The 19,498-nt window shown below is 42.9% G+C and overlaps 1 protein-coding gene and 1 pseudogene across 1 annotated transcript; both read left to right on the forward strand.

Annotated features, from left to right (window-relative positions):
- The first annotated feature begins 3,090 nt into the window (after positions 1-3,090).
- On the forward strand, positions 3,091-14,708 carry c3ar1 (C3a anaphylatoxin chemotactic receptor). Its single transcript, XM_014138664.2, has 2 exons — positions 3,091-3,210; positions 12,384-14,708. Exons 1-2 carry the CDS (start codon positions 3,206-3,208, stop codon positions 13,471-13,473), a joined length of 1,095 nt encoding a protein of 364 aa, XP_013994139.1. The 5' UTR covers positions 3,091-3,205; the 3' UTR covers positions 13,474-14,708.
- Positions 14,709-18,229: 3,521 nt separating this feature from the next.
- On the forward strand, positions 18,230-19,290 carry LOC106568370 (C3a anaphylatoxin chemotactic receptor-like; annotated as a pseudogene).
- Positions 19,291-19,498: the final 208 nt, after the last annotated feature.

A 19,498-nucleotide genomic window follows, 5' to 3' on the forward strand; every position in this document is an offset into this window, starting at 1 on the left:
CAAACATTTTTAACATTTAGTTATTTAGCAGACGCTCTTATCCAGAGCGACTTACAGTAGTGAGTGCATATATTTTCGTACTGGTCCCCTGTGAGAATCGAACCCACAACCCTGGCATTGCAAGCGCCATGCTCTACCAACTGAGCTACATGGGACCAAATGTAATCATAGTAGGTTAAGGTATGGCGTTGCCCAATTTATAAGTCTCTCATAGATAAGTAAAATAACAATCACAGAACGAGATCTACTCTAGAGAGTGGAACAGGGATGTGACGTTCAGAGGAAGAGTGCGTGTACAGCTGAAGCAGGAGGATGGAACTCTGCTCAGACACGATCGCATCATTTGAGTGCTTGTTTGTGAAGGGGAGAAGCAATGACCTATGGCTGAAGTTAGTAAAACGGGAAGCAATGTAATTAGTTTTACCATCAACTGCCTTGGGTTATTTAACATGATTCTCCTCTCTGATCCATGTTTGAAAGTTCTGCACTACAGTCCTTCTCTAACAATGCCCTCCTCCATGTTACACATTCCAGTTTGTGGTTGCAACACAGTTGTGTAAAACACACTTTAGTACTACAGCTTTATTATCCTGTCTGAATGTCCCCGAGGGTAAAGATGTGATGATCCACTGTGCTGAGATGATCCCCAAATTGAAGACCAGGACCGGTGGAAAAGCAAGAAAAAGAGGAAGTAGCCACACAAAGTCCCCCATGTTGCTGTTAGTATTGTTACTGTGCGAAACCAACAAAGGAAGGAAGTCTTTCGCAAGGGACTGGTACAGTGGCAGAAAGAATGAAAGAAGAGTCATTTATGTGATGTCATTATTTTGTATAGGCCTACATATGTGATGTTTATGCCATCAGTCACATGTAATTGTAAAAATACATATTTTGGGGATGTGGTGCATTCAGAAAGTATTCAGACCCCTTGACTTTAAAGCCTTATTCTATTTATTTTTTTCCCTCATCAATGAACACACAATACCCCTGAATGACAATGCAAAAACAGGTTAGACATTTTTGCAAATGTATAAAATAAAAAAAACATAACTTTTACCTAAGTATTCAGACCCTTTACTCAGTACTTTGTTGAAGCATCTTTGGCAGCGATTACAGCCTCGAGTCTTCTTTGGCATGACACTACAAGCTTGGCACACCTGTATTTGGGGAGTTTCTCCCATTCTTCTCTGCAGATCCGCTCAAGCTCGGTCAGGTTGGATGGGGAACGTCGCTGCACAGCTATTTTCAGGTCTCTCCAGAGATGTTTGATCAGGTTCAAGTCCGGGCTCTGGCTGGGCCACTCAAGGACATTCAGAGACTTCTCCCGAAGCCACTCCTGTGTTGTTTTTGCTGTGTGCTTAGGGTCATTGTCCTGTTGGAAGGTGAACCTTCGACCCAGTTTGAGGTCCTGAGCGCTCTGGAGCAGGTTTTCATCAAGGATCTCTCTGTATTTTGCTCCGTTCATCTTTGCCTCGACCCTGACTAGTCTCCCAGTCCCTGCCACTGACAAACATCCCCACAGCATGATGCTGCAAGGTTTTCTCCAGATGTGACGCTTGGCATTCAGGCCAAAACGTTCAATCTTGGTTTCATCAGACCAGAGAATCATGTGCCTTTTACTGAGGAGTGGCTTTCGTTTGGCCACTCTACCATAAAGGCCTGATGGTGGAGTGCTACAGAGATGGTTGTCCTTCTGGAAGGTTCTCTGGATCTCTGGAGGAACTCTGGAGCTCACTTCCCTGACCAAAGCCCTTCTACCTCGATTGCTTAGTTTGGTCGGGAGGCCAGTTTTAAGAAGTGTCTTGGTGGTTCCAAACCTCTTTCATTTAAGAATGATGGAGGCCACTGGTTCTTAGGGACCTTAAATTTTGCAGACATTTTTTGGTACCCTTCCCCATATCTGTGCCTCAACACAATCCTGTCTCGGAGCTCTGTGGACAATTCCTTTGACCTCAGGGCTTGGTTTTTGCTCTGACATGCACTGTCAACTGTGGGACCATATATAGACAGGCGTGTGCCTTTCTAAATCATGTCCAATCAACTGAATTTACCACAGGTGTACTCCAATCAAGTTGAAGAAACATCTCAAGGATGATCAATGGAAACAGGATGCACCTGGGAAATGAAAAATGCATATTTGGCATACATTAATGTCATAAATAGACAAGATATTGAGTTTCTTAAACAAAGGTGCAGACGGAACAGGGCAATTAGAGGTGGCTAGTCTTGCAAATGCATTTTGTATGATGAGTAATTTCTCTAGGTAGGAGGTGTATGTACTGGCCCAGACAATATTACAGTAATTGAGATATGGCTAAATTAAACTATAGTATTGAGTAAGCAAGCTTGATTAACCAAACCAGTAATCTTTCTGATGATAGCAACAGATTTCTTCACTTTGCTACAGACAATTTGAATATGATCTTTCCAGGATAGCTTTTCATTAAGTAGAAATCAGAGGAATCTAGTGGATGTGACTTGTTTCATTTCATTCCCACCGATTTAAGATTCTGTTACTTTTTTATTTTATATATTTTCTTTTACAATATTTCTTATTATTACTTGTGAATACAATAAAGTCAGATTTTCTTATTATTTTCTTTACATTTTAAAAGGTATTTGTTTAGAACATTTGGCTTCATTAATTAGTATCAAAATTCTTGTGCAATAAAATCAAATTGGTATCATCAGCAAAGAGAATGGGAAGTGCGGAACACCCAGCAGCACGGACCTTGATATAGATTAGGAATAACAAAGTTCCAATTATCAAACCCTGTGGCACTCCACAGGATATCTTGGCCCTGGTAGATGCACAGCCGTTTGCATAAACAAATGTATCTCTATCATAAACACAACTATATAACCAATTATATGTGTAATCATGAAAACCTTAATGTAATTTAGAAAGTAATATTTAATGATAAACCGTGTCAAATGCTTTGGATGTACTGTAGGTCTATAAGTCTACGCCTAGCCATCATTTCAGCTTTCATTTGATGACAGCAGAGTTTATTCCAATAATGTGCAAGAGATGTATCTGTGGTTAGAATTGGGGGGAATTGCTTTAGTAAGGATTTGCCTACTGTATATATCGGATGTTGTTGAATAGATGGTATCAACAGCTGCTGATGTAGTTTCCTGTGGGTTTGCCTCAGTTCTCCCTTGTGGTTAAAAACTGCAAACATTTAGAAAGGAAAGCTCAAAGATGGGGTAAGTTTGATTCGTATTTTCAGTAGAAATGTAGGTGAACCTTTGTGTAGCCCCTGTTTAAGTTATTTACTTGTGGATGGAAGATACTGTGATAGACAATAGTTTAGTTCCTAGACAATAGCTTAGCAGTAAATTGTAAAGGCCTTTTCCAGCAGTTTTGTGGCATTGTGAGAAGGAATTTACCCTTCAGTTCCTAATTATGCAAACTAACAAACAACATTCTGAATGTATTGTAGTCACCAGCCTAGTCTCAGCATTTCGTATTATTCTGTACGTAAATCCGAGACACTCCATTTAGTATGATATGGTACGTTTGGTATGGTTGCATAAGACAGATGGTTACTTAAGTCAAAATCAAAAGTAGGGTGGATGGGCGGGCGTATAACATGAACAGCTTTATCATTTTAGCTAATTAGCAACTTTTCAACTACTTGCTACACTACATTTGTATTTATTATGTATCCCCATTTAGTCACCAGCCTAATCTCAGAGCATTTTGTATTATTCTGTACGTAAATCCTTGGGTCCAGCAAAATTAAGGCAATTTATAAAATGTTTCAAACATTACAATACATTCACAGATTTCACAACACAGTGTGCCCTCAGGCCCCTACTCCACCACTACCACATATCTACAGTACTAAATCCATGTGTATGTGTGTGTAGTGCATAGTACATATCTTAATGTGTGTGTGTTTGGTAATGACTGTGCTTATGTTTGTGTTGCTTCACAAGTCCCCGCTTTTCCATAATGTGTTTTTTTTATTTATTTTTTAAATCTAATTTTACTGCTTACATCAGTTACTTGATGTGGAATATAGTTCCATGTAGTCATGGCTTTATGTAGTACTCTGTGCCTCCCATAGTCTGTTCTGGACTTGGGGACTGTGAAGAGACCTCTTGTGGCATGTCTTGTTGGGTATGCATGGGTGTCCGAGCTGTGTGCCAGTAGTTTAGACTAGAGGTCGACCGATTATGATTTTTCAACGCCGATACCGATTACTGGAGGACCAAAAAAGCCGATACCGATTAATCGGCCAATTATTTCTATTTTTTTACTATATATATATATATATATATATATATATATATATATATATATATATTTTTATTTATTTATTTATTTTTATTTTTATTTTTATTTTTTACATTTTAATTTTTAATTTTTTTGTAATAATGACAATTACAACAATACTGAATGAACACTTATTTTAACTTAATATAATACATCAATAAAATCTATTTAGCCTCAAATAAATAATGAAACGTTCAATTTGGTTTAAATAATGCAAAAACAAAGTGTTGGAGAAGAAAGTAAAAGTGCATTATGTGCCATGTAAGAAAGCTAACATTTAAGTTCCTTGCTCAGAACATGAGAACATATGAAAGCTGGTGGTTCCTTTTAACATGAGTCTTCAATATTACCAGATAAGAAGTTTTAGGTTGTAGTTATTATAGGAATTATAGGACTATTTCTCTCTATACCATTTGTATTTCATATACCTTTGACTATTGGATGTTTTTATAGGCACTTTAGTATTGCCAGTGTAATAGTATAGCTTCCGTCCCTCTCCTCGCTCCTACCTGGGCTCAAACCAGGAACACATCGACAACAGCCACCCTCGAAGCATCGTTACCCATGCAGAGCAAGGGGAACAACCACTCCCAAGTCTGAGCGCGTGACGTTTGAAACGCTATTAGCGTGCACCCCGCTAACTAGCTAGCCATTTCACATCGGTTACACCAGCCTAATCTTGGGAGTTGACAGGCTTGAAGTCATAAACAGCGCAATGCATTGCGAAGGGCTGCTGGCAAAACGCACGAAAGTGCTGTTTGAATGAATGCTTACGAGCCTGCTATCGCTCAGTCAGACTGCTATATCAAATCATAGACTTAATTATAACATAATAACACACAGAAATACGATCCTTAGGTCATTAATATGGTCGAATCCGGAAACTATCACGTTTATTCTTTCAGTGAAATACAGAACCGTTCCATATTTTATCTAACGGGTGGCATCCCTAAGTCTAAATATTCCTGTTACATTGCACAACCTTCAATGTTATGTCATAATTACGTAAAATTCTGGCTAATTAGTTCGCAATGAGCCAGGCGGCCCAAACTGCTGTATATACCCTGACTCTGCGTGCAATGAACGGAAGAGAAGTGACACAATTTCACCTGGTTAATATTGCCTGCTAACCTGGATTTCTTTTAGCTAAATATGCAGGTTTAAAAATATATACTTCTGTGTAATGATTTTAAGAAAGGCATTGATGTTTATGGTTAGGTACAGTCGTGCAACGATTGTGCTTTTTTTCGCAAATGCTCTTTTGTTAAATCATCCCCCGTTTGGCGAAGTCGGCTGTCTTTGTTAGGAAGAAATAATATTCACACAGTTCGCAACGCGCCAGGCGGCCCAAACTGCTGCATATACCCTGACTCTGTTGCAGAGGTGACACATTTTCCCTAGTTAAAATAAATTCATGTTAGCAGGCAATATTAACTAAATATGCAGGTTTAAAAAGATATACTTGTGTATTGATTTTAAGAAAGACATTGATGTTTATGGTTAGGTACAAGTTGGAGCAACGACAGTCCTTGTTCCGCGAATGTGCACTGCATCGATTATATGCAACGCAGGACAGGCTAGATAAACTAGTAATATCATCAACCATGTGTAGTTGGTTGATTGCGTTGAACTAGTGATTATGATTGATTGATTGTTTTTGTAAGATAAGTTTAATGCTAGCTAGCAACTTACCTTGGCTTCTTACGGCATTCGCGCAACAGGCAGGCTCCTTGTGGAGTGCAATGTAAAGCAGGTGGTTAGAGCGTTGGACTAGTTAACCGTAAGGTTGCAATATTGAATCCCCAAGCTGACAAGGTAAAAATCTGTCATTCTGCCCCTGAACAAGGCCACCGTTCCTAGGCCGTCATTAACTGACTTGCCTAGTTAAAATATATATACATACATACATATACACACAAAAAAATATATATATATGTATACACACAAAAAAAAATATATATATACACACAAAAAAATATATATATACATATATATACACAAAAAAAAGTATATATACATATATATACACAAAAAAAAGTATACATATATATACACACAAAACAAAAGTATACATATATATACACAAAAAAAAGTATACATATATATATACACAAAAAAAAGTATACATATATACACAAAAAAAGTATACACATATATATATATATATAAAAAATAATAGGCAAATCGGCTGCCAAAAATACCGATTACCGATTGTTATTAAAACTTGAAATCGGCCATTCCGATTAATCGGTCGTCCTCTAGTTTAGACAGACAGCTCGGTGCATTCAACATGTCAAAACCTCCTCCACTTTGAGCCAGATGATATTGACATGCATATTATTAATATTTGCTCTGTGTACATCCAATGGCCAGCCGTGCTACCTTGTTCTGAGCCAATTGCAATTTTCCTAAGTCCTTTTTTTGTGGCACCAGACATCTCCCCATCTTAGCTATTACTGTATCAATATGTTTTGACCATGACAGTTTACAATCTAGGGTTACGCCAAGCAGTTTAGTCATCTCAACTTGCTCAATTTCCACGTGATTTATTACAATATTTAGTTGAGGTTTAGTGAATGTTTTGTCCCAAATACAATGCTTTAAGTTTTAGAAATACTTAGGGCTAACTTATTCCTTGCCACCAACTCTGAAACTAAATGCAGCTCTTTGTTAAGTGTTGCGGTCATTCTGTCGCTGTAGTGTCTGATGTGTATAGTGTTGAGTCATCCGCATACATGGACACTCCGGCTTTACTCAGTCAGTAGCGTGTCATTAGTACAAATTAAAAAATCAAGGGGCCTAAACAGCTAAACTTGGGAAATCCTGATTCTACCTGGATTATGTTTGAGAGGCTTCATTAAAGAACGCTCTGTGTTCTGTTAGACAAGTATCTCTTTATCCACATTATAACAGGGGGTGTAAAGCCATAACGCATACGTTTTTCCAGCAGCAGACTATGATCGATAATGTCAAAAGCTGCACTGAAGTCTAACAAGACAGCTCCCGCAATAATTTTATAATTTCTCTCAGTGTCACAGTTGTCGCAAGGAGAGGACCAAAATGCAGCAGGGAAGTGTATACTCATCTTCTTTATTACGGACAAAGAAGGGAAAAACCAAAATAAACACGTATACAAAAACACAAACAAACTAGACAGTCTTGTCAGGCACACGCAGCAAAACAAGAAACAATCTCCCACAAACACTAAACCAAACACGTACCCATATATAGGACTCTCAGAGGCAACTAGAAAACACCTGCCTCCAATTGAGAGTCCAACCCCAATTAACAAGACATAGATATACAACTAACCAGAGAACATAGAAATACTAACACAGAACATAACCCGGAACTAACCAACCAAACACCCTACTAAATAAACCACCACCCCGAACCACATAAACAAAATACCCTCTGCCACGTCCTGACCAAATTACAATTACAAATAATCCCTAATACTGGTCAGGACGTGACATTACACCCCCCCCACCCCCCCCAAAGGTGCATACCCCGGATGCACCTCCATGAAAAACATAAATCCCCCAAAACACACCAAAAAAATCCCCCTAAACAAAAAGGGAGGGAAGGGAGGGTGGCTACCATCACCGACAGCACTTGTGCTACACCCCCCCCTCCCCAACCCACCTAAACTGGAGGTGGTTCTGGCTCCGGTCTTCTACCCTTTAGACTGTAGGGAGACTCGCTTGGTTCCGAGCTGTAGGCAGACTCACACAGTTCAAAGCTATATTTAACCTCACTCGGTTCCGGACTGTATGCAGACAGACTCACTCGTTTCCGGACTGAATGCAGACAGACTCACTCGGTTCCGGACTGAATGCAGGCAGACTCACTCGGTTCCGGATACTCTGGACTGGACACTGTTGCCGGATACTCTGGACTGGACACTGTTGCCGGATACTCTGGACTGGACACTGTTGCCGGATACTCTGGACTGGACACTGTTGCCGGATACTCTGGACTGGACACTGTTGCCGGATACTCTGGACTGGACACTGTTGCCGGATACTCTGGACTGGACACTGTCTCTGGACTCTCGAGGCTGGGCTGACGCACTGGAAGCCTGATGCGTGGGGCTGGTAGAGGAGGTACCAGGCTGGAGACACGCACCTCAGGGCTAGTGCGGGGAGTGGGAACAGGACGAGTCGGACTGGGCTGACGCACTGGCAGCCTGATGCATGGTACTGGTACTGGATGTGCCAGTCTGGGGACACGCACCTCAGGGCTAGTGCGGGGAGCGGGAACAGGCCAAGTCGGACTGGGCTGACGCACTGAAAGCCTGATGCGTGGTGCTGGTACTGGAAATGCCAGTTTAGGTACATGCACCTCAGGGCTAGTGCGCGGAGCAGGAACAGGCTGTACTGGACTGGGCTGACTCACTGGAAGCTTGATGCGTGGTGCTGGTACTGGACGTGCCAGACTAGGGGTTTGAACTTCCAGGTCAGCACGAGAGGCAGGAACTGGAAAAACTGGGCCATGAAGGCGCACAGGCGGTCTTGAACGCACCTCCTGCACAACCCGTCCTGGCTGGATGGAACTAGCAGCCCTGTACGAGCGGGGTGCTAGTACAGGGCGAACTGGGCTGTGCAGGGGCCTGATGGTTGCCGTGCGTAGAGCGGGAGTAGGGTAGCCTGGTCCTAGGAGGTGTACCGGCGACCAGACGCGCTGTGCAGGCATCCTCCTACCAGGCTGGATGCCCACTCTAGCACGACATCTGCGAGGGGCTGGAATAACTCGCACTGGACTGTGCGTGCGTATGGGCGAGATCGTGCGCACTTCTGCAAAACACGTCGCTCCATACGATCCACTCCATACGATCCTTACTATAAGCACGGGTAGCTGGCTTAGGGCTCACCCTTGGCCCAGCCAAACTACCCGTGTGCCCCCCCCCCAAAAAAAATGATTGGGGATGCCTCTCGTGCTTTATCGGCGCGTATATAGCTTTGTACCGACGCCTCTCCGCCTTGGCTGTCTCGATTTCTTCCGGAGGGAGACGGTAGTCCCCAGCCTGGTGCCAAGGTCCAGCCCCGTCCAGAATTTCCTCCCAGGTCCATTTCTCCTGATAGTTCATATATTTGTTCTTCTGCTCCTTACCCCGCTGCTTGGTCCTTGATTGGTGGAAGATTCTGTCACGGTTGTCGTAAGGAGAGGACCAAAATGCAGCAGGGAAGTGTATACTCATCTTCTTTATTACGGACAAAGAAGGGAAAACCAAAACAAACACGTATACAAAAAAAACACAAACGAACTAGACAGTCTTGTCATGCGCGCGCACACACAGCAAAACAAGAAACAATCTCCCACAAACACTAAACCAAACACATACCCATATATAGGACTCTCAATCAGAGGCAACTAGAAAACACCTGCCTCCAATTGAGAGTCCAACCCCAATTAACTAGACATAGATATACAACTAACCAGAAAGAACATAACCCGGAACTAACTAACCAAACACCCTACTAAATAAACCACCAGCCCGAACCACATAAACAAAATACCCTCTGCCACATCCTGACCAAATTACAATTACAAATAATCCCTAATACTGGTCAGGACGTGACACTCAGCCAATCGTCAGTCATTTGTGTAAGTGCTGTGCTTGTTGATTGTCCTTCCCTATAAGCGTGCTAAAAGTCTGTTTACTGTGAAATAGCATTATATTTCGTCAAACACAATTTTTTCCAGAAGTTTAATAAGGGTTTACTAAGGGATGGTAACAGGCTGATTGGTCGGCTATTTGAGCCAGTAAAGGGGGCTTTACTACTCTTGGGTAGCGGAATGACTTTACCTTCCCTCCAGGCCTGAATTGAAGATGTGGCAAATAGGAGTGGCAATATCATCTGCTATTATCCTCAGTAATTTTCCATCCAGATTGTCAGACCCCGGTGACTTGTCATTGTTGATAGACAACAATTTTTCCACCTCTTCCACACTGACTTTACGCAATTCAAAAGTACAATTCTTGGTTTGGTCCGATATACTTGGATGTGTAGTGTCAGCGTTTGTTGCTGGCATGTCATCCCTAAGTTTGCTTATCTTGCCAATGAAAAAGTAATTAAAGTAGTTGGCAATATCAGTCGGCTTTGATCAATGAGCCGCTCTTCTGGGAAGGCTATTCACTAGATGTTGGAACGTTGCTGCAGGGACTTGCTTCCATTCAGCCATGAGCATTAGTGAGGTTGTGCACTGATGTTGGGGTGATTAGGCCTGGCTCGCAGTCAGCGTTCCAATTAGTCCCAAAGGTGTTCGATGTGGTTGAGGTCAGGGCTCTGTGCAGGCCAGTCAAGTTCTTCTACACCGATCTTAACAAACCATTTCTGTATGGACCTTGCTTTGTGCTCTGGGGCATTGTCATGCTGTAACAGGAAAGGGCCTTGCCCAAACTGTTGCCATGAAGTTGGAAGCCCAGAATTATCTAGAATGGCATTGTATGCTGTAGCATTAAGATTTCCCTTCACTGGAACTAAGGGGCTAGCCCGAACCATGAAAAATGGCCCCAGACCATTATTACTTCACCACCCAACTTTACAGTTGGCACTATGCATTGGGGCAGGTAGCATTCTCCTGGTATCTGCCTAAGCCAGATTTGCCTGTCGGACTGCCATATGGTGAAGCGTGATTCATCACTCCAGAGAACACGTTTCCACTGCTCCACAGTTCAATGGTGGTGAGCTTTACACCACTTCATCCAACACCTGGCATTGCGCATGGTGATCTTTGGCTTTCATGAAGCTCCCGACGAACAGTTCTTATGCTGAATTTGCTTCCAGAGGCAGCTTGGAGCTCTGTAGTGAGTGTTGTAACCGAGGACAGATGATTTTTACGCGCTTGAGCACTCGGCGCTCCCGTTCTGTGAGCGTGTGTGGCTGTACAGGAGGGGGCTGAGCACACAACCTTGTGGGGCCCCTGTGTTAAGGATCGGGGAAGTGGAGGTGTTGTTTCCTACCTTCACCACCTGAGGGGGTGGCCTGTCAGGAAGTCCAGGACCCAGTTGCACAGGACGGGGTTCAGACCCAGGGCCCCAAGCTTAATGATGAGTTTGGAGCATACTATGGTGTTGAAGGCTGAGCTGTAGTCAATGAATGGCATTATTTCGTAGGTATTCCTCTTGTCCAGATGGGATAGGGCAGTGTGGAGTGTAATGGTGATTGTATCGTCTGTGGATCTATTGGGGCGGTAAGAAAATAGGAAGTGGGTCTTCTAGGGTGTCAGGTAAGGTAGAGGTGATGTGATATGATCCTTAGCTAGCCTTTCAAAGCACTTCATGATGACAGATGTGATTGCTACGGGGCGATAGTCATTTAGTTCAGTTACCTTTGCTTTCTTGCGTACAGGAACAATGGTGGATATCTTGAAGTAAGTGGGGACAACAGACTGGAATAGGGAGAGATTGAATATGTCTGTAAACACTCTAGCCAGCTGGTCTGTGCATGCTCTGAGGACACTGCTGGGGATGCCGTCTAGGCCAGTAGCCTTGCGAGGTGTTAACACGCTTAAATGTCTTACTCACGTCGGCCACAGAGAACGAGAGCCCTATGTCCTTGGGAGAGGGCCACGTCGGTGGCACTGTTTTTTTATCCTCAAAGCGAGCGAAAAATGTGTTTAGTAAAACAGTTTTAGCTAATCCTTCCCTTAACCCTAACCTTAAACCTTGAACCTAAGTCCTAACCTTAACCCTGACCCCTAGCTAACGTTAGCGAGCTAGCTAAAGTTAGCCACCTAGCTAGAATTCGTAACATATAACATGTTTTGCAAATTCGTAACATATAATGGAAATTGTAGTTGGAACATATTAAAATGGGTGAAGGACATCCATAAATTAAAACATACTATTCGTAACATATCATACTAAATGGATTGTCCAGATTTACTTATAGAATAAATTGAAATGCTCTGATACCAGGATGTAGTTACACATGCCATATAGACAGTTTCCATCAATCATGAATCAATCAATCATGAATTATTTGACGTCAATGACAATTCTGAATGCCATGAAACATTAAATTAGAACATAGATTGTGTTTTAATGATTAAGTCAGAATATGAGTGACATTCTGTGTCAATTTCTCCATAGGGACAACATGGATTTCTCAGAGCATTATGGGAATTTCTTCGAGAATTATGTCACAGAAGATCATGGGGAGTCTAACTTGTATTATGACCCATTATTTGGAACCTCTGTGTCAGAACAAGGGCATTTGTCCATACGGGTGGTGTCCATAGTTCTCTGCAGCATTGCTTGTGTCCTCGGTATCCCAGGCAACGCCTTTGTCATCTGGATAGCTGGAGTGAAGATGAAGAGGACAGTCAACACTGTCTGGTTTGTAAACCTGGCTGTAGCAGACCTCCTCTGCTGTGTCTCCATACCCTTCTCCATAGCTGACATCATACTGAACCAACACTGGCCTTATGGAGAGGCTATGTGTAAGATTCTTCCATCCATGGTCGTCCTCAACATGTTCGCCAGTGTCTTCACACTCGTTCTCATCAGCCTGGACCGCTTTGCCCTGGTCATCAAGCCTGTCTGGGCCCAGAACCACCGGAGCATCACCCTGGCCTGGCTGCTCTGTGGTCTGGTCTGGGTCCTGGCCCTGCTCCTCTGCCTCCCCTCTATGATCTACAGAGAAATAGTAGTCCATGATGATATGAACATAACACTGTGCATCTATAACCACCTACAAGACAAAACTGGGGGCAACCATTCGGCTATCAAAGCCACCCACGTCACCAGGCTTATACTCGGCTTCCTCATCCCGCTACTGATCATCACTGTCTGCTACCTGCTGATCGGTAGGAAGGTGAGCAGTGGCCGCTTTAAATCCCAGAGAGCCTTCCAGATAATTTTGGTTGTGGTGACGGCGTTCTTTGTGTGTTGGCTGCCTTATCACGTCATTGGACTGGTGATCGAGTATGGCGAGGAAGCCTCCCAGGTCATGGCTGTGGATCTAGAGCCCCTGGCCATCTCTCTGGCTTACGTCAACAGCTGCCTCAACCCTGTCCTGTATGTGTTCATGGGTCAGGACTTCAAGGAGAGGGTCAGGGTTTCTCTACGTAAAATATTTGAGAAGGTCTTCAGCGAGGATGTGACTCTGCGTTCCTCTGTGTACTCCAAGGGACAGTCACAGCTCTCAAAGGCCACCAACTCGTCTGAGGCTCAGGTCTGAGTCAGAAATGTCAAACGCTCCTGTATCAGTTACACAATATATGCAGATGTGTTGATCTTTCCTGACTAAAGTACTAAAATGAGTACATAAAACATTTTACAAGCAATTAAGAAATTAGACTTTGACAATAACAAAAGAGGGTTTAAAGTTCAGTCTATGCCTGATTGAAATGTTGCATGCATGGCTTTTTGTGTAAAGCTGTTGGGTTTTTGTTCGAAATTTGTCCTAAAAACGCTCATCTAATACACTTATGTTTTTCTTATCAATGTAACTATAATGGGGTGTGGAGGAAGGAAGTACCAGCACTGTAGATTACTCTAATGAAGACATAACAAATGAAAAAAGTTTGTCACCCACCCATCTTACACCTTCACGTAGCACTGCATCTATCATTTCAAAAAACGAACCAATAAATATCAACTGGTGCTGGTTGGTGTAGTTGGTCTCCCGAGTGGCACAGTGGTCTAAGGCACTGCATCTCAGTGCAAGAGTTGTCACTACAGACCCTGGTTTGAATCTAGGCTGTATCACATCCGGCGCAATTGGCGCAGCATCGTCTGGGTTTGGCCGGGGTAGGCTGTCATTATAAATAAGAATTTGTTCTTAACTGACTTACCTAGTTAAAGGTTAAATTAAAAGTATCTAGATAACCACATTGTGGTGCTTAAGAGCTTTGAGAAACACCATAATTAAACTTGACTAACTCCACATGCTGCCAGTGAAGTTGTCCCTGAAACTGAATAGATTGTTCTGACACATGAAAATGAACATTTCAATCAGAATACCCTTTTGCTGACAGGCCTACTCAGAGCTATCTCCTGTTATGTGTATGTGATGACTCATTGGGTGGGCTGGAGTTTAATTGGGACAGGAGTTAGTCAACTATTAGCTAATCCTCTGCTGTGAAACTGAAACTTACATTTCACCCCGAGTTCCCTTTTTATCTTCCCTGTTTTACATTCCTCCTAATGGATGTAGGAGCCATATAAATAGGATGACTAGAATGGACAAATCCCCTCAGACCACAACAATGTGGAAGTACACTTAAGGGAATGTCCGTTCCAGTAATTATTTTTCTATCCTTAAACTTGGAATCTGCCTTCTATGTCCTGTATGAATATCATTGGCCGGTCAATGCTGTAGTGTGTTGATGTGGACAATAATTACACTTACATGTTATACCATTCAATCTCAGTTGCATATTTTATATATTAAATCAATTATTTTGATCAGTAGCTGTGTCCTCGGTCATTGATAATGTATGATGTCACACTTCAGAAAGAGTCACATGCTGTATACCAGAGATAATGTTTATTCTTATTAGGTACATTTTTTCATTACATCTAACTGAAAGGAAGAAAACCGCATTAATCCCTTGCATAGCATACCTCTCACATCAATGGAGAAAAAAACACCTTAAATCCAATGACATTGTGGTCTTTCAAAGCACACTTCTAAAACAGTACAAAGAAATCCTGATTCACCCAAATAATGAACCTTTCAATATGGAAAAACACATTTCCTAAGGCATCAAAATTGTCTATTGTAACACCAATATATAAATCACCAGACCAATATGATGTAAGCAACTACAGACCAATCAGTATCCTCCCTGTCATCTCCAAGGTTGCAGAGAAAGTGGTCATGGAACAGCTAACAGCCCATGTGAATGTGGGTAGTTTTCCCCTTCACCCCATGCAGTTTGGGTTTAGGTCACTCTACAGAAAATGTATGTTGCTATCTCCTAAAGATGATCAATGCCAAGCTGGACAAACGGGGTGTCGTAGGTGCAGTTCTCCTCCACCTCAGAAAAGCCTTTGACACTGTTAACCACAACATCCTCTCAAAGCTATCCAACTTCAACATCTCATCAAGTGCTTTGATAAAAAAAGCATGTATTTCTCCACAAAACTAAACGAACAGGATTACCCGGACATACTCATCCACAGACAAAAATCTAAACAGACACAGAGTTTAAATATCTGGGCATTATCCTACACTTTAGACTTTTAAAAAACACATAAAAAATATGTCCACAGAATCAGATATATTCTCGGAAATGTTTTGAACTCACTCTCTACACAGGCAGCCAAGATGTATTTACATGCAATGATTTTCTCTCACCTGTCCTATTGTATCACCCGCTGGTCAACAACACCATAGTACCCTCTGTTGGATTTGACATTTTGAACATTGAGATATTAAAGACATGATAGATCAGACGCATAGTATATTAAGGAGTGAGATCTGTAGAAAGACAGAGTGGCTATGGAATGTGCTGGGTGGATGGGAGGAGATCAAAGGATTGCTATAGGGGAGACAGATGGACATCTGTGGACTAGGCGAAGGAGGGGTTGAGGTCAGGAGGTCAGGTCAGATCCCCTGAAGGGAGTAATATAGGTTTACTACTCGCTTCCTGTGGAACCATAAGATGTAAGGATTGGAGAGAAGGAGGAGTGTCTTATGTGGGATATATATATATATATATCTGTGATGTGAGAAATGTTGGGTTGTCTGAATTAGAGCTGTACAGAACTTTTGGGAAGAATTAAACTTGGTTAAAGCTTCTCTAGTGTCCGTAAGTTATTTACTCTGAAAAATAAGAACCTAACCCCTCCAAGCTCATCATTAAGCTCAGGGCCCTGAACCCCGTCTTCTGCAATTTGGTCCTGGACTTGCTGACGCCCCAATGTGTTTAAGGTAGGAAACAAGACCTCCACTACACTGATCCTCAACACAGGGGACCCACAAGGGTGCATGCTCAGCCTGCTCTGGTACTCCCTGTTCACCAATGACTGCGTGGCCATGCACGCTTCTACTCAATCAAGTTTGCAGACAACAAACTTGGAGCTGATTTGAACTTCAGGAGACTGCAGAGGGGGCACACCCCTATCCACATCAACGGGACCTCAGTGGAGAAGGTGAAAAACTACAAGTTCCTCGGCGTACAAATCACTGACAATCTGAAATGGTCCACCCACACTGTCAAGGGGTGCGTAACTGGTGACATGGAAGTCAAACGCAGGAGAGCAGAACTTGGTAAATAGCCGGAGCCATTTATGTACATAACTACCGGCATACAAAAGTAACAAAACACATGGGCACAAAAAACCCGTATCGCACCAGTCACATAAAGCACATGTACTTACAATAAACAATTCCCGACAAGGACATGGGGGAAACAGAGGGAACATATACAACATGTAATTAGGGAATTGAAACCAGGTGAGTGCGACAACCAGACAAAACAAATGGAATATGAAAAATAGATTGATGATGGCTAGAAGACAGGTGACGTCGACCGCCGAACACCGCCCGAACAAGGAGAGGAACCGACTTTGGCAGAAGTCTTGACACACACAGAGGCTGAAGAAATTTGGCTAGTCCCCTAAGACCCTCACAAACTTTTACAGGTGCACCATTGAAATCATCCTGTCGGGCTGTATCACCACCTGATATGCAACTGCTTCTATTTCAAGGCCATCAGACTGTTAAATAGCCATCACTAGCCGGCCTCCACCCAGTACCTTGACTTTCAGCCTATGTCAAAATAATCCATCCTATAGACAGTTGTGGCATATCAAGAAGCTTATTAAACAGCATGATCATTAGCATTGTGTTGTGTGACAAAACTGCACATTTTAGAGTGGCCTTTTATTGTTCACAGCACAAGTGCACCTGTGAAATGATCATGCTGTTTAATCAGCTTCTTGATAAACCACACTTGTCAGGTGGATGGATTATCTTGGCAAAGGAGAAATACTGACTAACATGGATGTAAACAAATTTGTGTACAAAATTTGAGAGAATTAAGTTTTTGTGTGCATGGGGTATTTTATTTCAGCTCATGAAACATGGCACCAACACTTTACATGTTGCATTTTTGTTCAGTATAGTTATGTTTATTTTGGGTCTGTGGATGGAAATTAGCAGTGTTTAGTTAACTCTGGTTCAAACATCATACGCTACATGGCCAAAAGTATATGGATTCCTGCTCGTCGAAAATCTCATTCCAAAATCATGGGCATTAATATGGAGTTGGTCCCCCCTTTGCTGCTATAACAGCCTCCAGTCTTCTGGGAAGGCTTTCCACTAGATGTTGGAACGTTGCTGCAGAGACTTGCTTCCATTCAGCCATGAGCATTAGTGAGGTCGGGACTAAGGGGCCTTGCCCGAACCATGAAAAACAGCCCCAGACCATTTTTCCTCCTCCACCAAACTTTACAGTTGTCACTATGCATTGGGGCAGGTAGCATTCTCCTGGCATCCGCCAAATCCAGATTCATCTGTCAGACTGCCAGATGGTGAAGCATGATTCATCACTCCAGAGAACGTGTTTCCACTGCTCCAGAGTTCAACGGTGACAAGCGTTACACCACTCCAGCCGATGCTTAGCATTGCCCATGGTGATCTTAGGCTTGTGTGCGGGTGCGTGGCCATGGAAACCCATTTCATGAAACGTCAGCACTTATTTTCTGAATTTTTGAAAAACTTTGTGACAAGGATTTGACACCCCTCTGTTTCATGACAGTAGAACCTAAATACATACTGAAGGTGCAAATTTGTTGTATTTAAATTCAGTTAATGTAGTCCCATTGTATATAGACAGCAAGTAAGACTGTTGTCTTTAATTATGAATGGTTATAAGAATGAACTCACTGAGAATCCTCATTTTTATGCTCAGTTAAGTTGAAACTTAAAATTATAAACTTGTGTAAGACATTGTGTATGAAACAATTCCTCCCCTAGGGACAAAATGAATGGGAATTATTCAGAGGAGGACCATGACTACAGTATGTCTACCTATTATGACATGTTCAATGAAACTGATGAATCAGAGCAGGTAAATCAGTCCATACGGGTGGTGTCCATGGTCATCTACAGCATCACTTGTGTCCTCGGTATCCCAGGCAATGGCTCTGTCATCTGGATAGCTGGAGGGAAGATGAAGAGGACAGTTAACACTGTCTGGTTTGTAAACCTGGCTGTAGCAGACCTCCTCTGCTGTATCTCCATACCTTTCTCGTTGGCTGATATCATACTGAACCAACACTGGCCATTCGGGGAGGGTATGTGTAAGATTCTCCCCTCTGCCATGTATCTCAACATGTTCTCCAGTGTCTTCACCCTGGTTCTTATCAGCCTGGACCGCTTTGTCCTCATCATCCTGCCTCTCTGGGCTCAGAACCACCGGAGCATCGCCCTGGCCTGGTTGCTGTGTGGTCTGGCCTGGGTACTGGCCTTGTTCCTCAGCCTCCCCACCATGATCCATAATGGGACCATCGATGTTGGTGACGATATGATTATGTACACCTCTATACACCCCCTTGGTGAAAACAACATTTAGGGGCCTGTTTTTGGCCATCAAAGCCACCCATGTCCCCAGGCTGGTCCTCGGCTTCCTCGTTCCCCTGTTGGTTATCGCTGTCTGCTACCTGCTCATCGGCAGAAGGGTGAGCAGCGCTCGCTTCAAGTCTCAAAGGGCCTTCAGGCTCATTCTGGGCGTGGTGGCAGCATTCTTTGTGTGCTGACTGCCGTATCACACCATAGGTATGGTGATTGGGTATGGTAGGTTTGCCTCGGCAGGTGAAGTCTGGAATTGGTACCCCCTGGCCATCTCTCTGGCTTACGTCAACAGCTGCCTCAACCCTGTATGTGTTCATTGGCCAGGACTTCAAGGATAGGGTCAGGGTCTCTCTCCATAAAGTGTTTGAGAATGTCTTCAGTGAGGATGTCAACACACTCATCTGTGGCTCAGGTCTAAGTCAGAAATGTCTTATACCTCTCCTGGGTCGTATTCATAAACAGCATGTTTAACATTATACTCCCCTTTGTATTTATTTGGACACTTATGAGGGAAAAATCGATGATAACCTCTAAGTTTAATACAAAGTATTGAAGGACCTCCAATGGTTTTATAAGCTTGTTGTATTGGAACATTCTCGTGTGTGTGTGTGTGTGTGTGTGTGTGTGTGTGTGTGTGTGTGTGTGTGTGTGTGTGTGTGTGTGTGTGTGTGTGTGTGTG

Source organism: Salmo salar, chromosome ssa13 (genome assembly GCF_905237065.1).
Source record: "Salmo salar chromosome ssa13, Ssal_v3.1, whole genome shotgun sequence".
NCBI classification, from domain to species: domain Eukaryota; kingdom Metazoa; phylum Chordata; class Actinopteri; order Salmoniformes; family Salmonidae; genus Salmo; species Salmo salar.